This window comes from Pteropus alecto, unplaced genomic scaffold (assembly GCF_000325575.1).
Source record: "Pteropus alecto unplaced genomic scaffold, ASM32557v1 scaffold67, whole genome shotgun sequence".
Lineage (NCBI taxonomy): Eukaryota > Metazoa > Chordata > Mammalia > Chiroptera > Pteropodidae > Pteropus > Pteropus alecto.
In genome coordinates, this window is record NW_006441061.1 from 4,653,791 (window position 1) to 4,671,051 (window position 17,261).

The 17,261-nt window shown below is 54.3% G+C and overlaps 2 protein-coding genes across 6 annotated transcripts in view; both read left to right on the plus strand.

The window, feature by feature from the left end:
• The window catches only part of MIGA2 (mitoguardin 2), a 23,476-nt gene extending 8,711 nt beyond the window's left edge, over positions 1–14,765 (plus strand). For 3 of the 5 annotated variants that reach the window (XM_015594291.2, XM_006918045.3, XM_015594293.2), the window contains 10 exons: positions 4,133–4,250; positions 5,494–5,594; positions 6,188–6,303; positions 7,269–7,341; positions 7,535–7,621; positions 10,006–10,104; positions 10,411–10,545; positions 11,326–11,379; positions 12,178–12,294; positions 12,627–14,765. In XM_015594291.2, coding sequence (XP_015449777.1) covers positions 4,133–4,250; positions 5,494–5,594; positions 6,188–6,303; positions 7,269–7,341; positions 7,535–7,621; positions 10,006–10,104; positions 10,411–10,545; positions 11,326–11,379; positions 12,178–12,294; positions 12,627–12,833 — 1,107 coding nt within the window. In that variant the 3' untranslated portion in view covers positions 12,834–14,765. Of the gene's footprint in view, positions 1–4,132; positions 4,251–5,493; positions 5,595–6,187; positions 6,304–7,268; positions 7,342–7,534; positions 7,622–10,005; positions 10,105–10,410; positions 10,546–11,004; positions 11,123–11,325; positions 11,380–11,580; positions 11,660–12,177; positions 12,295–12,626 lie in introns of those variants that run through there. The other 2 variants (XR_001517464.2, XM_015594294.2) reach the window with 2 other exon arrangements.
• A 2,027-nt stretch (positions 14,766–16,792) lies between these two features.
• The window catches only part of DOLPP1 (dolichyldiphosphatase 1), a 10,070-nt gene continuing 9,601 nt past the window's right edge, over positions 16,793–17,261 (plus strand). The window contains exon 1 of the mRNA XM_025051244.1: positions 16,793–16,826. Within this exon, the coding sequence (XP_024907012.1) occupies positions 16,793–16,826 (34 nt within the window). The remainder of the gene's footprint in view (positions 16,827–17,261) is intronic.

Genomic DNA, 17,261 nt, shown 5'->3' on the forward strand with positions numbered 1-17,261 from the left:
GGGAAAGAGCCTGTGTTCATAGTTGAAAGGCTCACACGGCCTTTGTCTCGTCTTTTCTTTTTTTGTACCTTTTTTGGGGGCGCCATCCAAGCTTTCTACAGTGAACATTTTTTTTCAATATCAGGAAAGAGAAAGTAAAAAAGCTAAAATAAAGCATTTTTGTGAAAAGCGCACCAAGTATATGTCCTAGGTTGGATGTTCACTGAAGCATTATTCTGTAACAGTTAAAAACCGGAAAAACTGGGAACTGTCTAAACGCCCCTCACTGGGGGTCTGGAACGCCATGCAGCCGTTAAAAGGCCAAGGGAAGCCGTGTGGGCTGATAGGCTGCTATCTCCACGCTATGTTCTTAAGTGAAAAAAGCAAGTCGTGACCCGTGTTACCTTTTAAAAAGACATGCATCGTGCATCTGTATGCCTCTTGGTAACCACTGGTATGTGTGTGCATTTTTTACTTTCCTCTGACAGATGCACAGCAAATTGCTAACAGTGATCTGTGAGGAGAGGGCCTGCACGGGAAGGTGGAAAAAGGCTTTTATTGTACTTTTCTGTACTTTTTAGTCCCTTCTTTACTGTTTGACTTTTCTGATTTTGAGCATGTGCTTATGGGCACAGTTTGTATAAGTGGTAGCATCGAGGGCTGTTTCTGTTTTATTCTTTATGCTTTTCTGTATTAAAAAAACAAAACACTCTCTGAGCTCCAGTCCTCTGCTGAAGTGAGATCAAGCGAGGGGGCGTCACTTTGGGGAGCAGTCTGACAATATCTGGTGAATCAGGGGCTAGCCAGGAAATGGGGCCAACTTCATGTGTTGAAAAAGAAGGCGTTTAGTTCAGGGAATTGGTCGCACAGGGAGGGAGGCGCTGCAGGGCCTCAGGGCCGGAGGGGACGTGCCCACAGCCCAGTGGGGCAGGGACGTGGCGTGAGGGGAGAGTTCTCTGCCCACTTCCCCTCCCGCTTCCCTCCAGCTGCGCCTCCATTGGTCCGGAGTCTGGGAAACAGAGTTTGCAGCTCCAGGATGTGGATACTCCGGGCATAGCTGGTAACAAGTCGAGGGCGTATGTACCCTTTACCCCAGCTGGGAGCCCGTCACACAGGCATGACCGCCTAGTCATAGGACACAAAGGTTGGGAAAGGCCCAGGGTACAAGACAGCCTTCAGTCCCCTGGGGGCACTGCATCGGGTCAGCTCTGCGGGTGGGCGGATGGCATGCGTTAAGACAGGGAGGTGCAGGGAGGCGCTTTATTTCCAGAATTGTATTTATTGTTAATTCTACCTCTTAAAATTATAGAACTTTCATTGTTTTTCTTATTGCGAAAACAAGTAAATATTCCTTATAAAATAGTGAAAACTACGGAAGTAGAAAAGAACGAGGGAGAAAACAGCCCAGGCTCTGATCGGACAACTCATGTTGGGTGACGTGGGCCGCGACCCTCGACCTCCCTAAGTGCTGGTACCCTCAGTGGGACGCCGGTGCCAGCCATGTGGTCCTGGCCCATAGCAGCTGCTCAGTAAATGGCCTTCGTCATCGGCAGTGTCGATGCCCAGAACCCTTCATCCGGACAGAACCATGCGGTGTCCTTCCAGCCATTTTTCTATGCTAAACATTTTTTTAACAAGTATATTGAAATATAATTCTCATACCATGAAATTCACCAATCGAAACTGTACAAATTCAGTGGCTTTTAGTATATGCACAGAGTCGTGTGAATATATGACACGATCGCAATGAATTTTAGAGCATTTCCATCATCCCCAAAAGAAATTCCTTGTTCTCAGTAGTCACACCTCCCCTCCCATCCATCCATCCCCCGCCCCCAGCCCTAGGCAGCCACTGATCTACTTTCTGTTTCTTTAGATCTGCCTATTCTGGACATTTCTACAAATGGAATCATATAATATGCGGCCTTTCGTGACTGGCTTTTTTCACATAACATAATGTTTTCAGGGTTCATCCTTGTGGTAACGTGGGTCACTGCTTCATTTCCGTGTTTTGCTGGGTAACATTCTGTTGTATGGATGGGCCACCTTTTACTTATCCATTCATCGGTCGATGGACATTTGTTTCTACTTTTTGGCTTTTATGAATAACGCTGCTATGGATACTTGCATATAAGTTTTTGCATGGGCCTGTTTTTAACTCCCTTAGGTTTGTACTCAGGAGTGGAATGGTTATGTCACGTGTCAAAACGTCTTAACATTTTGAGGAACTGCTGGGCCCTTTTTCCCAGCAGCTGCACCATTTTACATCCCCACCAATGCTATACGAGGGTTCTAATTGTCCACATCCTTGCCAACACTTGTTATTATCTGACTGTTTGATTCCAGCCATCCTGGTGGGTGGGAAGTGGTATCTCATTGTGGTTTCGATTTGCCTTTCCCTGGTGGCTAATGATACCGAGCATCTTCTCATGTGCTTATTGGCCAATTGTATATTTGGAGAAATCTCTATTTATATCCTTCCCTTTTTTTAAATAAAAAATTTTATAAAACTTTATTTGAGCCAAACTGACAATATATGCCAGGGAGCGAAATCTCAAATGCTCTCCCTTTGTTTTAATTTTAAATTGGTGGTTTGTCTTTTATTCTCGAGTTGTAAGGGTTCTTTAGATAGTATCGATACAAGTCCCTTATCAGAGATGTTATTTGCACATATTTTTCTCCCATTCTGTGGATTGTCTTTCCATTTTCTTGAGCGTGTCCATTGAAGCACAGAAGTTTTTAATTTTGAAGTTCAGTATATCTGTTTTTCCTTTTGTCCTTTGTGCTTTCAGTGCCATATCTAAGAAATTGTTCCCTAAGCCAAGGTCGCTCCCCAGAGACAGAGCTGGCAGATCTCTGCCAAAGCTACAAGACTCTGCTGGCCACGTGGGGCGGAGTCTGGCCTTATGGGAGAACTGAGCAAAGTGGCCAGTGAGTCTGGGGTCCCAAGGGCCTGGGGCTGAATCCGAGCTCTTCCAGGTGCTACCTGGGTGGGCCAGGCCACTTAACCTCCTTGAGTTTTCTCTGTGAAATGGGATCAGAGTAATACCTGCCGGGAGGCTGAACTGCCAGGTTCCTGGTCCGGGGTAAGCGCTCAGTGAAAGACAGTCATTTCCACCGTTACCGTACCCCTCTGAGCTTTTCTGGCTGTTTCTCCGCAGTGGCCTCAGGCCCGAGTCAGCCCTTGTCCCCTCCGCGGGTTCTGATTACGTGTAAGTGCAGGACCTGGCAGCCTCTGTGGAAAATAGAGTTGGGCCTGCATGTGCCTGGGCCCTCGGTCCAGAAGCTCCTGGGGGCAAAGGAGCAGTGTCCCCTTCTTCCTCATGCCCCGGCCTGGAAGCTGAAGGCAGCGAGGAGGTCACAGGTCACAGGCTGCTGCGTCTGGGCGCAGTGCCTACCCAAGCACCCATAGTTAAGAGCGGCAGTGAGGTTTGAACCCAGCTCTTTCTGGGCTCCTAACTGTTCTTCTTACAGTGATGATAACAAGTACAATAATCATTATAATAGCTAACACTGACTGGTTGTCACCACGGGCCAGTCTTGTGTGAAGTGCTTTGCGTATTCTACCTCGTTCATGTTTTCCCAAAGATCCCAGGAAGTAGGCGCTCTTATCTCAGTTGACAGATAAGGAAACTGAGACTCAGAATGGAAAGTTATTTGCTAAGGTCACGCAGTTTGGATCTGGTAGGGCCAAGGTCTAAACCCAGGTCAGCGTGGGTCTAGAGCTGTGCTGCTCTATATCTCATTTAAAAGTTTCTAGAAACCACGTTAAAAAGTAAAAGGAAACAGATAAGTTGATTTTAATAATATATTTTATGTAATCTAGTATATGCAAAGTGTTACCATTTCAACATGTAATCAGTCGACATGAACAATCACTGAGATTTTTAATTGATTAATTCATTTGGCACTTAGTGTTTGTATTTCCCGCCCCACTCAGTCGTGACCAGCCACATTTCAGGGGCTCACTGGCCACATGTGACTAGTGGCTCCTGTGTTGGGCCACTCGGGTCTAGATCTCTGCTCTCACTGCTGGGCCCCAGAGCCTGCTCCCCTTCCCCAGGGGCCGATACCCCCTATCGTTGGTGAGAGAAGACGCCATCAGCATGGGGAGCTTAGAGGGCCTGGATTGATGGTGACGTTTTAACCACAGCCAGAGTCACAGCGAAGAGAGTTTGCAGAGAAGCTGGAGTCTCTGCTGCACCGGGCCTACCACCTGCAGGAGGAGTTCGGGTCCACCTTCCCATCTGACAGCATGCTGCTGGACCTCGGTGAGCCGGGCCCCCTGCAGGCTGTGGCGGGGTGGGGCCAGGGCAGAAGCGGGGAGGCGGTGAGAGAACCGGGGTGTGACTCCTTCCATGCATCAGGCAAGCCAGGGTCCCCAGGGCCTTCAGACCTCTGCTGGTCCAGAGTCGTATTGCACAGATAGGGAACCGAAGTCCCTGGAGGGACAGAGACGTTTCCTTACATGTAGCAGGCAGGAGCAGAGCTGGCGTGAGGCCCGGGAGCCCCATCTCCTTGGGAGCCCCATCTCCTTGGGCTTGTGTGTCAACATCTCCCTGATGACTGTCCTAGGCCTGTGGGTTGAGCCCTCTCCGAGGGCACTGGGTAGGCAGAGAGGACGGCTCACATAGAGATTAGCCCAGAGCAGGCCACAGGGCCGAGAACACAAGTCTTGCTGTTACCCTGCCCTATGCAGGTAAAGGGGCGTGACGTCACCCAGGGAATGAAGTTACTCAGCCAGACAGCCAGTGCTACCCTAGTGCCCACTGGGTGCCAGGCCCCGTGCAGTCAGTCAGCGGCCTCCAGTGCCCTTCCCTGGGTGCTGTCAGCCCTGAGGGGAACAGTAGACTTGAAGGTCCAGCTCCCTGGACCTCTGGCCCTACCGGTGGTGACACAGGCCCAGCACGGGCTGGCTGAGGTGACATATCCTCCCACAGCCTCCCCCTGAGAGGTAGAGGTATCCTGCTTCCTCTGGCCTCCCCATGTGGCAGGGAAGGCTGGTGCGGCTCTCGGGCTGTGGCCTCTGCTTATCTGTTCCACAGGCTGTTCCTAGGCGCCCTTGAAGGCGCAGACCCTCTCAGCCCTTAAGCGGGTGGGGATGGGAACGCAGAGTGAGTGGTCCATGGACTCCCTTGAGCCTTTTGGTATAAATGGCTAAGTTTCAGCTTGTCAGAGATGGGTAGCGACTTGCCCAGGGCCACATGGCTCAGCAGAGTCTGCCCCTGTAGAGCTCAGGGATCACCAGGCCTCAGGGTCCAGTGGTGTGGCCATGGGCAGGTCCCCTCAGCAGCCTCGTTTGCACACCTAACTGTGCACACATCCAAGGATGTCGTAAGATTGAAGGTGGCCGTTCATTTGCCCAAGGTCTTCAGGCACAAGTGCTCAGTAAACAGGAGCTTTGTGCTGGTCACTGTCATCCGCCCAGAATGGGCGTTGTGGGCTCTGCGTGTATGCATCCCACTCGGGGATCACGGGGGTTGCAGCTCAGCCTTCTCTCCCTGTTCTTCCCAGAGCGGACCCTCATGCTGCCCCTGACCGAGGGCTCGCTGCGTCTGCGGGCGGATGATGAGGACAGCCTGACTTCAGAGGATTCCTTCTTCTCTGCCACCGAGGTGATGCGGGGTGGCGGGCAGGTGCAGAAGGGCGGGCGGGGTGAAGGCCAGGCCTCTGTGCGACCTTCATGGCGAGCACTGGGTCGTGGGAAAGTGGAACCATTTCCTCCCACGGGAGCAGAATTTGGCGGTCACCAAGTGCTGCTCCCCAGGGACTCCATACCGTTTCCGGGCCTAAACAGCGAGGCCTGAGAAGCCAGCGGTCATAGGCCATGGAGGTGAGGGCAGGGGTTCCTTCCCTCCGGCTCCAGCCCACGCTGACCCTGCCCTTCTCCAGGCCGCATGCCTGTTGCTTGGCATTAGTCTCCTGCCATGGCCACATGTTAGTCCCAGCTGTCCGGGCCCAGGGCGGGAGGGTGTGGGCACAGGTCCAGTAGATGGTCCCTTTAAGAAGGGCCCTGGAGATGGGGACACTGAGGGCCAGATCTGGACTCGAACCCAGGCCTCCTGCCTCTTAGGCTAGCGTTCTCTCCGACATCCCCTCTGAGACTGATGACCTCTGGGGTGTCCCCCAGGCAGGCACCTCCAGCCCCTGGGACACGGTTGATACAAACTTTGACATGCACCCCCCACCTTCCTCTGTGCCCTCCCAGCTCTTCGAGTCTCTGCAGGTCGGCGATTTCCCGATCTCACTGTCCAGGCCCGCCGCCGCCTACGAGGAGGCCCTGCAGCTGGTGAAGGAGGGGAAAGTGCTCTGCCGGACCCTCCGGTGAGCATGTTGGTGGGGGGTCAGCCAGGCAGTGTGAGCCCTGCCCCCTTCGGAGGAAGCTGGAGAGGCCAGTGGTGCTTGGCGAGGATCAGCTGGGCCAGACTGGCCGAGGGCCGTGGTGGGCTGGCAACGGGTCCGGGCTGGCCCGAGCACCCAGGCAGGCAGGTCTGGGATTGACAGTGACAAAGTAATCGAGTTAATTAATAAAATAACAAAAGAGTTCACACTCGTTCTAAGCTCTCGGGGGGTCCAGTCACAGAAGCGCAGTGGGCACTGCTCCTCAGCCCCGTGTCCAGGTTCAGCCCCTTTCAGCAGCAGTCCGGAAGCCAGGCTTTGGGGACAGACAGACCCGGATTCTCTCCAGGTTCCGCCACTTCGTACTCGCCAGTTCCCTTAGCCTCAATTTTCTCATCTAGGGTACATTTAGTGTTCTTATTCATCTTAATTTTTCTGTATGCTATGAAACTCAGAACTTGGCTTTTGGTCATGGCTCCAAATTCAAGTTATGTGTGTTTAAAGTTGTCTGATGAATGGTGGAAAGCTCTGTGATTTGGATCAAGGGCAGCCAGACCAGGCGCCTCCAGCTGCTCTTGGAAGCCTGGCCCAGGGCGGGCAGCAGCCCCTGGCCTGGCATTCTGCCAGCTGGGAGCAGTTTGGCCATTTTGGTCCTTCGCCAGTGAGGGTCTTTTACTATTTGGGGCTTAACGGAGGCTGAGGTCACCTGACCCCCAGTGACCAGACCTGCCTGGTATACCCACTGCCGTTTAGGCTGACATGTCTTCAGCTTCCAGTTAGCTACTTCCTTTGGTTTGGGGGATGCCAAGGGGTCTCCCGGAGAAGGCCAGGCACCTGCCTAAGGTCACCGTGCCAGGCCAAGGCAGGGCCACTCGGGGGCTCCGCCCAGACCCCCACGGGGCATCGCTGGGTGGGGCCCAGGTGGTCTGACTGTCTGTTCGTCCCCTCAGGACGGAGCTGCTGGGATGCTACAGTGACCAAGACTTTCTGGCTAAGCTGCACTGTGTGCGACAGGCCTTTGAGGTGCGTGTGGTGCAGGGGCACGGGGAGCATGGAGCCGGGGATCGGGGCAGTCAGGCAGGTCTCCTGCTGGGCCTGCTGCCATACCTGGCCCTCTGTGCAGATGAGTCACCCGCTTGGCGCATTGACCTGCCCTCCCCATGGCTGTGGGGGGCTGCCAGCCCGGCAGCTCACCCCACTCCCTTCCGTGTTCCAGGGCCTTCTGGAGGACCAGAGCAACCAGCTTTTCTTTGGGGAGGTCGGCCGGCAGATGGTGACAGGCCTCATGACCAAGGCTGAGAAGGTAGCTGGGGGTGGGGGCTCTTTTTTCACGTTTCCTTCCCCCTCACCTAGTTTTGTTTATTATTATTTTGTTTTACTTTTATTTGATTCTGTAAAAAAAAAAACAAAAAACAACAAAAAACAACAAAAAGTGTTTTGTTTATTATTATTATTTTTGACTTTTATTTGATTCTGTAAAACAAACAAACAAACAAAAAAAACCTCAATCTGAAATCAAGCTGAAGAGCTTCAGTTTAACACCTCAATCTGAAATCAAGCTGAAGAGCTTCAGTTTTATCCCATAGGCTGTGGGGGAGCTGGGAAAGGCGCTGGATTATTTTCCTGTGCTGATTGAAAAATATGGCTCTGTATTACTTTTTATTCCTGATTACAGTATAGAACAGCTTTACGAAATTCACCATGAAATAACAAACCATAGAAAGTCTCTCTGAACCCCACCTGCCAGAAGGAGCCACTGCCCAGTCTGATCTATGTCCCACTCAGTTTCATGGACTGTAAGCCTTGAACTTGTTATTTGATTTCCAAGGCTCATGCTGCTGTGGAGCCTTATTTCGCTGGAGGAGAGTGTGTCTTGTCCGTATTTTTATGTCAGTCCATGCAGTTACGTTGAGCGATTGCATCGTACCCCGTTGTGTCCAGTTCTCCTGTGGATGGGCATTTGGCTTGTGTCTGGTTTTCCGTGGTCACAGATATCACTGTTCTGACCAGTCTCTAATGGGTCTCTCTAGGTACCTGTGAGGTTTACTCTGGGGCAAAGCCCTGGATGTGGCAGTACTGGGTCCTGGGCTCAGTATTAAAAAGGCTGGCAGATCTTGCCAGTTTGCCCTCTTAATAACTTAAGTCTCCACCAACAGTATCAGAGTGTGTCTCCTTACGTCCTGGCCAATACTAGAGATTAGTAATCTTTTTCATCTTTATTTTATCCACACTTGATGTTTCTTTGATCATTAATGAGGTCGCTTACATTTCCACGTCTATTGGCCACTGGTGTTTCTTTTCTTTGACGGGTTGAGGAAGGCTCTTGAACACGCCTCTCCCTGCTCAGGCCTTTCTCTTCACGTGCAGAGTAATGGTTCTAAAACTCACCTCTGACCTCGTCACCCAACTGCTGGAAATCCTCCCGCGCTCCCGCCGCCCTCGGCGTGAAGGTTCGGTGGCCTGCCACTTTGCGCACTTTGTCCCGTCCAGACTGAAGGGCTCTGGGCTTCTGGTGTACACCACACTTGCTCCCCGATCGGGTCCTTGCGTGTGCTGGTTCCTCTGCACAGTAATTCTTTGTCATTAGCCACTTTGTGATAAGATATACATATAGGAGACTGCGAAAGTGTGTCCATAGGGTTTAGTGGGTGAAAAGATGAACCGCTGTGAACCTGGCACTCAGGTTCGGAAGTGAAACATACACCAGTGTCTGGAGGCTCCCCCTCCTTCCCCCTCTGCCTTGGTCACCCATCTTCTGAGTCCTCGCCAGCCAGCTTCACCTGCCTCGTCCCCTGGGGCCCAAGTCCTTGTGCTCACCCCACCCGGAGTGGCCCCATCACCCCGCATCCTGCTTGTGGGTTGCCTCGTCCTCATTGCTCAGTGAGCCCAACCCCACCCTGTTTACATTTCGGCGGACGTTCGCCCAGTGCCTCCTGCACCTGTGGTTCTGTGTAAATGGCATTGACCTGTCTGTGCTGTTCTGTGTCAGCTCACGCTGCCCGACTCTTGGGCACATCATCGATCTTCCGAAACCTCAGCGTTCCTATCCATTAAGAGGGCATAATGTTGGAATGTCCCGCATAGGATTGTGTGAATTCAGTGAGTTGATCTATATTAAACAGTTCCTGGCACGTACCAGCTTTCCATGTCCACAAACGCACATCCACACCTGCAGATAATGCCCAGCTAAACGTCACAGTCCCAGAGTGAACAGTTCGTCCTATGTGCTGACAGCCTTGGTACCAGCAGCAGCAGCAGCCTTATGCCCAATGTACTGGGCTCATTGTATTATGTGCATGAGCTCATTGACTCCCCCAGAAAAGCCCTATGAGAGCGGGGCTGGAGCTTCTCCTATTTCTCCAGTGAGGCTCGAGGTCATGGAGATTTGGGTCTTTGCTGCCTGACTCAACCTCCTGTCTTCACCCATCGTTCCAAAGTGAGCTCAGGTGTAGCATGTGTGTGTCTCTTGGAAGCAATGGCTGCTCAGGAATGAGCTGGTCTGAGACATTGTTGGGTGCCTGGTGTTGGATCTGTCCTGGAAACACCCTGGTCTCTATGGCTGCTGCTCAGGGATAGGCCCTTCCTTGGCACGTCCCGCATCCATGGGCTACCTGTCCCTGTGGATCTAGTCCATCTGGGTCTTGAGGCCTCTCCCATGACCAGAAAAGGCTGTACTTGTCCCTATAGAGCCCCAAAGGCTTCCTGGAGAGCTATGAGGAGATGCTGAGCTATGCCCTACGGCCGGAGACCTGGGCCACCACGCGGCTGGAGCTGGAGGGCCGTGGGGTGAGTTGGTCTGTGCTAAACACCTGAGATCCTTGAGCAGAGAGGGGGTGTCTGTGCCGAGCTCTGCCTCGATTCCGAGGGTCTGAGGTGGATGGCTCCATCACTGCTGCCTCCCCCGCCCCCGTTCCTGCCCATCCCCAGGCCCAGGCTGTGAGGGGGACAGCCCCAGCCGCACCCCGTGTCTGCTCACTCCTGTGTTCCTGCCAGGCCCCCGCATGCCCTTGCCCCCGCTGGCCCCAGTCTTCCCATCTGGACAGTGGTCCTGTGGCTCGCGCAGGCCAGGCTCAGAGCAGCTGCCTCTCGCAGGTGGTGTGCATGAGCTTCTTCGACATCGTGCTGGACTTCATCCTCATGGATGCCTTCGAGGACCTAGAGAGCCCGCCGGCCTCGGTGCTCGCTGTCCTGAGGAACCGCTGGCTATCGGACAGCTTCAAGGAGACGGTGGGTGGCCGCCCCGCTCCCGGCACTCACTGACACGACCCCACGCGTGGCCTGGACCCCGCGCCCTCCCTCCCTGGCCTTGGGCACCGAGGCCGGGCTCCCCACCCATGAGGCAGCAGTCGCCCTGCTGGGCAGGCCTCCCTCCCCTCTGCAGGGCCCGGGCAGACCTGCCTCTGCCCTGGAGGGGGCCCCATTGCTCTCGGGATCCCTTTAGAGCCGGTGTGCTGTGCATTTTCCTTCCATGCTGTGGCTTCGCTTCTACTCGCTCTGTGCTGTTGTTAATTCTATTAAATTTTAACGCATCCTGTGAAATCAAGTTAAAATATAGAAAGAGAAGAGGAACAAGAGAGCATTGAGCTCGGGGCCCCTGCAGGGCAGCCGTGCCACTCAGGCGGCTGTGCTGGGTGGCAGGGGGGTGGCGTGGAGAGGGCTGGGCTGGTCTTCACAGGCAGTTTCCAGGCGATCATCGTGGATCCCACAACCACTGAATGAGGTGGAGTGCTGGCCCACGGCCATTGTACAGAGCAGGAAACTGAGGCCCACAGATGTTCAGTGGCTAGTCCAGGGGCCCACAGGAGTAAGTGTTCGAGTCGGGATTCAAATTTAGGGGTGTCTGATTCTAGTCATGGGGAGAGAAACTGCAGAGCTCAGGCACCAAGCCTCGTATTCCTCCTGAGGGTGGGGTGACCTGGGGGGAAGGGCTTGGTCCCGGGCTAGGGCATGGGCAGGGGCTGCCCAGCCTATTATTCTGGCATCCATTGGGTCTCATCTTTGATTTAGGCCCTGGCCACTGCTTGCTGGTCGGTTCTCAAAGCCAAGAGGAGGTTGCTGATGGTGAGTGACCTGAATGGGCCCCTGGGGAGTGCCCTTCGGGGACTCTGGGCATGGTGCCCAACTCAGCGGCCCCTTCATTTGGGATGCGCTGGCTCCTGGTCTGGGGGCAGGCAAGGCAGGGGTGAGTGGAGGGATGGGGCTCGTGCAGGGAGGCCTTGCTGAGACCCCAGGCCCAGCTGCACCTTTTGGCCCCTGTCACAGCATTGGTCACCTGTCCTGCCAGTAACTCTCCCTTGACCAGGAGAACCTTCATCTCCCCCTGCAGAGCCCAGCACAGAGTAAGCCATCAGGAACCATCAAAGGGATTCGAAGAGAGGAAAGGGCATTCTCGGGGGGAGGAAGGGCAGAGCCAAAGGCGTGGCAGCTGGCTTGGTAGAGGCGTCTGGGTGAGGGCAGGGTGCCCCTGGGAGCAGGCAGAGCGGCCTTCCTCCGCCTTTGGGCTGCAGTGATCTGCGCTCCGGGCAGCGCTGGCTGCACTTAGCTGGGCTGCGATCCATCTTTCCCATTGCAAGTCAGGCTCTGCTGTCCAGCTGACACCAGCTCCCGCCGCCACGCACTCCAGATACTTCCTGTGCTGAGCCCGCCGCAGCCCCTCCTAGTGCAGTCCTCACAGCAGCCCCGTTACCCCGTTACCCCGTTACCCCGTTCTGCAGAGGTGAAAATAGGGCCTTCCCTAGTCACTTGCCCGCGGGCGCCTAGCAAGAATGTGAAGCAGCCAAGCCTCCCTCTAAAGCCTTGCTCTTCAGATGACCCCAGGGCATTCCCGGGGACCCAGCCTCAGCCTTGCTGCCCCCACAGGTGCCCGATGGCTTCATCTCCCACTTCTACTCCGTATCGGAGCATGTTAGCCCTGTCCTGGCCTTCGGCTTCCTCGGACCCAAGCCCCAGCTCGCTGAAGTCTGTGCTTTCTTCAAGGTAAGCAGAGGAAGTGTGACTGCTGCTGCCACCTGTGCCCTGTCCCGGCCCCTGGGATTGGAGCCTGGGGAGGTCCCAGGAGTGGAACAAGGGTCTGGGCTGCTCCCCGAGAAAGGGCCGGCTGGGGGTCCTGGAGAGAGCTTGTGCTGCCCTTTCCACCGGGAGCCTGGCCCAGCGGGTCCGAGGAAGCCCTGGGAGGGCCAGAGCCGGAAGATGGAAGACGCTTGATTGGGGTCCCAGTGGTCAAGGGGAGGGCTGTGGATGGGTGGTCTCGAGGCCATCAGTGGGGGACAGGGGCTCGGCCCAAGCTCCACGCCAGCCCTGTCCCCCAGCACCAGATCGTGCAGTACCTGAGGGACATGTTCAACCTGGACAACGTACGCTACACCTCGGTGCCCGCTCTGGCGGACGATGTCCTGCAGCTGTCCCGGCGCCGCAGCGAGATCCTGCTCGGCTACCTGGGGACGCCGGTGGCCAGCAGCATCGGCCTGAATGGTGTGCTGCCCCGAGACAGTGGACCCCCAGAAGAGCTGCAGTAGTGGCGGCCGCAGGCTGAGGGGGGTGGCTGCTGGGGACTCAGCCACGTGGACGATGGCAGAGAGCAGGCGCCTGCTTCCTCCTTCGGGGTGGCAACGAAGGGCCTCGACGTCTTTGGCCATCAGCAGCAGCAGAGCCCAGGCCATGGTGGCTAAGGGCAGTTGCCCCTGACCTTGCCCCTCCATCATCTGGGAATACCCAAGGCTTGGGGGCAAACTTCTTTGGAGAGAGATGGAGCCCCTAGGGGCCCACCTATCTGCCCTCAGGGGAAGCAGGGACTGGACCGGTGGCCAGTGGGGCCTGAGGGAGAGGAAAGGGGGTGGAGAGAGAGAGAGAGAGAGAGAGAGAGAGAGAGAGAGAGAGAGAGAGAGAGAGAGAGAGAGAGAGAGCGCGCGAATGTAGAGATGTTTGAGAATTGGGACAGGCAGAGCTGGGATGTCCTGGGTGTGGGACCCCAAAACCTCCCACCACCCCAGGGCCACTGATGAGCAGGGCTGGTGGAGGTGAAAGATGGGGGTATCAGGGCTCTGTGATGAAGGTCACCAGTGCCCCAAGCTAGAAGGAACCTGGGCTGGACGGTCTCAAAATCCAGGCATCTGGCTGTCTAGTCCTGACGACCCCTCGCCCCAGCCACCGCCCTAGAGAGTCAGCAGCTCTAGAGAAGGAGGGCGGGGGCCTCAGAGCGGGGCCGGGCACCTTGGTGGGCAGCAGCGGGTGGGACGGGAGAGGGCCGGCTTTCCTTGTGCTTGCATCTGTGCAGGGACTGGGCCGTTGACACACCTGAGCACCAGACCAGGACGCTGTCCTCTGACAGTCCCTCTCCCTGCCAAAGACCGTCATTTCTCCTCCCACTTCTGCCACCACCCAAAGACAGAGGAGGTGGGGCTCCCACCTCCCACCCACCCCGTTCTGTGAGCCCAGGCTCCCTGCGTGGTGCTAGGCATTGAGCTGCAGGCTCTGACCAGGGGTCACCTCAGCCCTGTCATCTGTGCTGCTGTTGGCCGCAGCCCCAGGAGTGAGGGGCCCAGGGACCACGTTGGAGAGGTCAGAGGGCACACGTGGCTGGACCAGCTCCGCAGCCTTCACCAGGAGAAGAAACTGCCCAGCACTTAGCCTTCAACTGGATGCACAAATGTTCTTGAGCCGTGCAGCTGTGTGGAGCCAGCCTTCCCGCTGGTCCTGCAGATGGAGGCCATCAGTAATTGTCCCCACGTCATTTGTCCCCATGTCTACAGGGCTATAAGCCCTGTAGACTCACTTCTCTTATGGTGTTTTCACCTGAGCTGGGATATTTTATTTATTGCCTTAACACTTTATTTTGAGGTTCTGCTCCTGTCCAGGTTGAGAGGCCTGCGAAAGAAAGAAACTTCTCTTGGTTCTCCATTCTCTAGATTTGGGGGACTGGCTCCTCAGGCTGAGATCCCTCTCCCTTGAATGACTAAGGGGTCCCAGGAGTGGAGTGATCTTACCAATTTGGGGATGGAGGGAGAGGGGAGATGGGAGAGGAAGCTGCTGGGCAAGGCCCATTATCTGTGAGCCCACGCCTCCCGGTGTCTCCCCGCCTCCTCCCCAGACTGGAGGATGGCTGTGCACTAACCTTGGTTCTGGCTCGAAACCCACCTCTCTGAAGTCAAAGTCAAGGTCAATGCACTGCCTGAAGACTCCTGGGAGGGAAGGACCTGGGGTGGCCCTCCTCCATCCCAACATTCCGTTCGTTGCACTTACCCTGCGCTGTGAATGTAATCTTGGGCCTGGGCCCCAGCCCACTCTGATTTGCTCCCAAATCACACAGAAGTGGCATTTTCATTTTGTCTTTGTTTACACATCCATGCACTGCCTCTGGCACTTGATCGGTTGCAGCTTCTAACTTTTGATGGTAGAGCGTGTGTGCATCAACTTCAAGTCAAATAAATGACTTAAAGAATTTCCTTCCACGTTGCCATGCTGCTGGGTACATGTGTGGCCGTTTACTTCCCGGGCCAGAGCTGGGGATCCACTTTTTGGGGAGTGGTTGGTGGAGGTTCCAGGAGGGTAAAAGTTGAGGGCGACCTGGAGGGGGCTGTGAGTCATTTGGGGCCACTTGGCCGCCTGGCAGGGTCCATGTGGCCCTAGGCAGTGGAGGGAGGAGGAGGAGGAGAAGCCTGTGAAATGCTTAAGGGTACAGATGTGGGTGGGTGTCCTGGGTGTGGATCAGCTCAGGTAGTATCCAGGTGAGGTTGCTTCCTTCTGAGCCTCAGTGTCCACATCTGTAAGATGCAGGTGTTGGACTAGGCCAGAAGTGTAGCCTCAGACTCAGTCACTAAATAAATGCCTGAGCTCGTGAGAGCCAAGGTGAGGGGCTGGGACAAGTGGGAACAGCAGATCTGAGCCTGCCGGATCTCTAAATGTTTTCACAGTTGGACAGTGCAAGGTTTATTTGAAAGGTACTTCTAAAAAAACTTCACTTTGAAAATTTTCAAATGTAAAGAAAAGTTTAAAAGAAAACCATATAAAGAATATACCCATAAAACCAACACCTCGAGTGAGACCTTGCCTTTTCTTTTTAACATGTACTTCACCCCTAAACACTTGAATAAGCAGGTCTTAAACATAAGGTAGTTCATAGGTGTGGATGAGTCTCACAAACAATGTTAGTGAAAGCCGCATGCAAAAAGTACATACTGTAGGATACTGCTTATAGAAATTACAAATCAGACCAAGCTAATATATGGTATTAAATGTTGGTCACCCTGGAATAGATGGGGTGTAGGGGGCTCCTGGGGCCCTGATTCTTGATCTAGGGGCTGCTTACACAGGTGTGCTTTGTTTGTTAAACTTCAAGCCGTACACATCTGGTTTCTGGAATTTCCCATATGAATGTTATATTGCAAAGATTTTTAAAAGTGCAACCAAACCAACGAACCAACCGACCGACCGACCAACCAACCAACCAATTCATCCTTCAGAGCTCCTGTCTGTCCTCGCCACTAATAATGGCCCTTAAAGTTTTGGGTGGCCAGGACCCCCACTCCCCCAGGACCTCACCCCTCCCTCTTTCCCATTTCATCCAGCCACACTCCTGCCTCGAGACCTTTGCTTCTGCTGTTCCCTCTGCCAGGAAAACCCTACTCTGGATAACTCCCTCTCTTTCTGTGTAGTTCAAAACTACCTTGGAACATGCTCCCTGAGGCAAGAGGACTATTAAATCAGACCTGGGGTTCATGGGCTGTGCTTCTCCGAGCCTGTTTGCTCATCAGTGAAATGGCTGCTAACCGGGGAGGGAGGGGCAATGCAGCCAGACCCAGATGGCTGCCTGGTCCCAGGGGACTATTCTGGGAAACTCGCAGCCCACTCCTCACACCTGCTTCTCAGAAGCTAATAATGGCAGTGTCTGAGGTAGCTGAGGGCAGGTGACAGGGAAATGGGGCCAGCTGACCCAGCCCAGCCCAGCCCAGGCTGGGCCGGGTGGGATTCTGAGCACAACTGAGTGGGGGCAGGGGCCCTCCTGGCTCACTGGTGTGCTCTGAGTCACCATCATCCCCTTGCCCTCTCAGCTGAGACCACGGGTCTGGCTCCAGCTGTCCTGCAGTCTCACAGAACAAGACATTCTGCTCAGTGAGATTCCCTGATTTATTTTCACTTCTCCTAAGCATGTCATTTATCAGGCTCCTGTTCTAGGTCTGGCCTGGGCCAGGCTCAAGTACATAACAGGCCCTGTCTTCACGGTGCCTTGGGCTTCTCCAGGCATGGTTGGAATCATTTGTAATAGAACCCCCGGAACTCATGAGAATGCAGACTCTGAGGCTCCAACCCAGACCTACTGAATCAACCCAGACCCCAGTGGGATCCAGAAATCTGACCAGCTGATTTGGTGCGCATGACATCAAAGAACCAATTCTTACTGGGAGAGATAGACAAGGAGCTGACTTCAGTCCAGGGGTCATTGCTGAGGAAGGAGAGGGGATGTAACTGTGGGGGCCCAATGGAGGTCCTCACCTGGCCACAGAAACCTCTAAGTGAGAATAGACACCTGAGCAGACTTGGCCAGGCAAAGTGAGGCAGGAGGGGTGATGTATTCCAAGCAGTGGAACAGCATTGTGCAAAGGGCACTGGGCACTTTACCTGGTAATTCAATTTAGCCTGAGAGAGTGAGGGTAGGAAAGAGACAGGTGGGTGAGAAGGTGTGGCTGTGTAACAGGTCTACTGAGGAATGTTTTGGGGAAAACTGAGGTATAGGTGGTAAACCGACTTCTTGTTTAAAATGTTCCCAGGATGCCTCGTTAAACAGCATAAATGTGATGGAATCAATAAATCTTTGTTAACTCAATGAAAGGAGTCTTTCTTAACTTCAATTAAGCTTCCACTCTTATCATCCGAAATAAGTCCCCTCCGGTTCTTTGGCTTCAGTTTACTCATAACGAAAAGTGAGTGGGTTCAGACCCCCCCGTGCC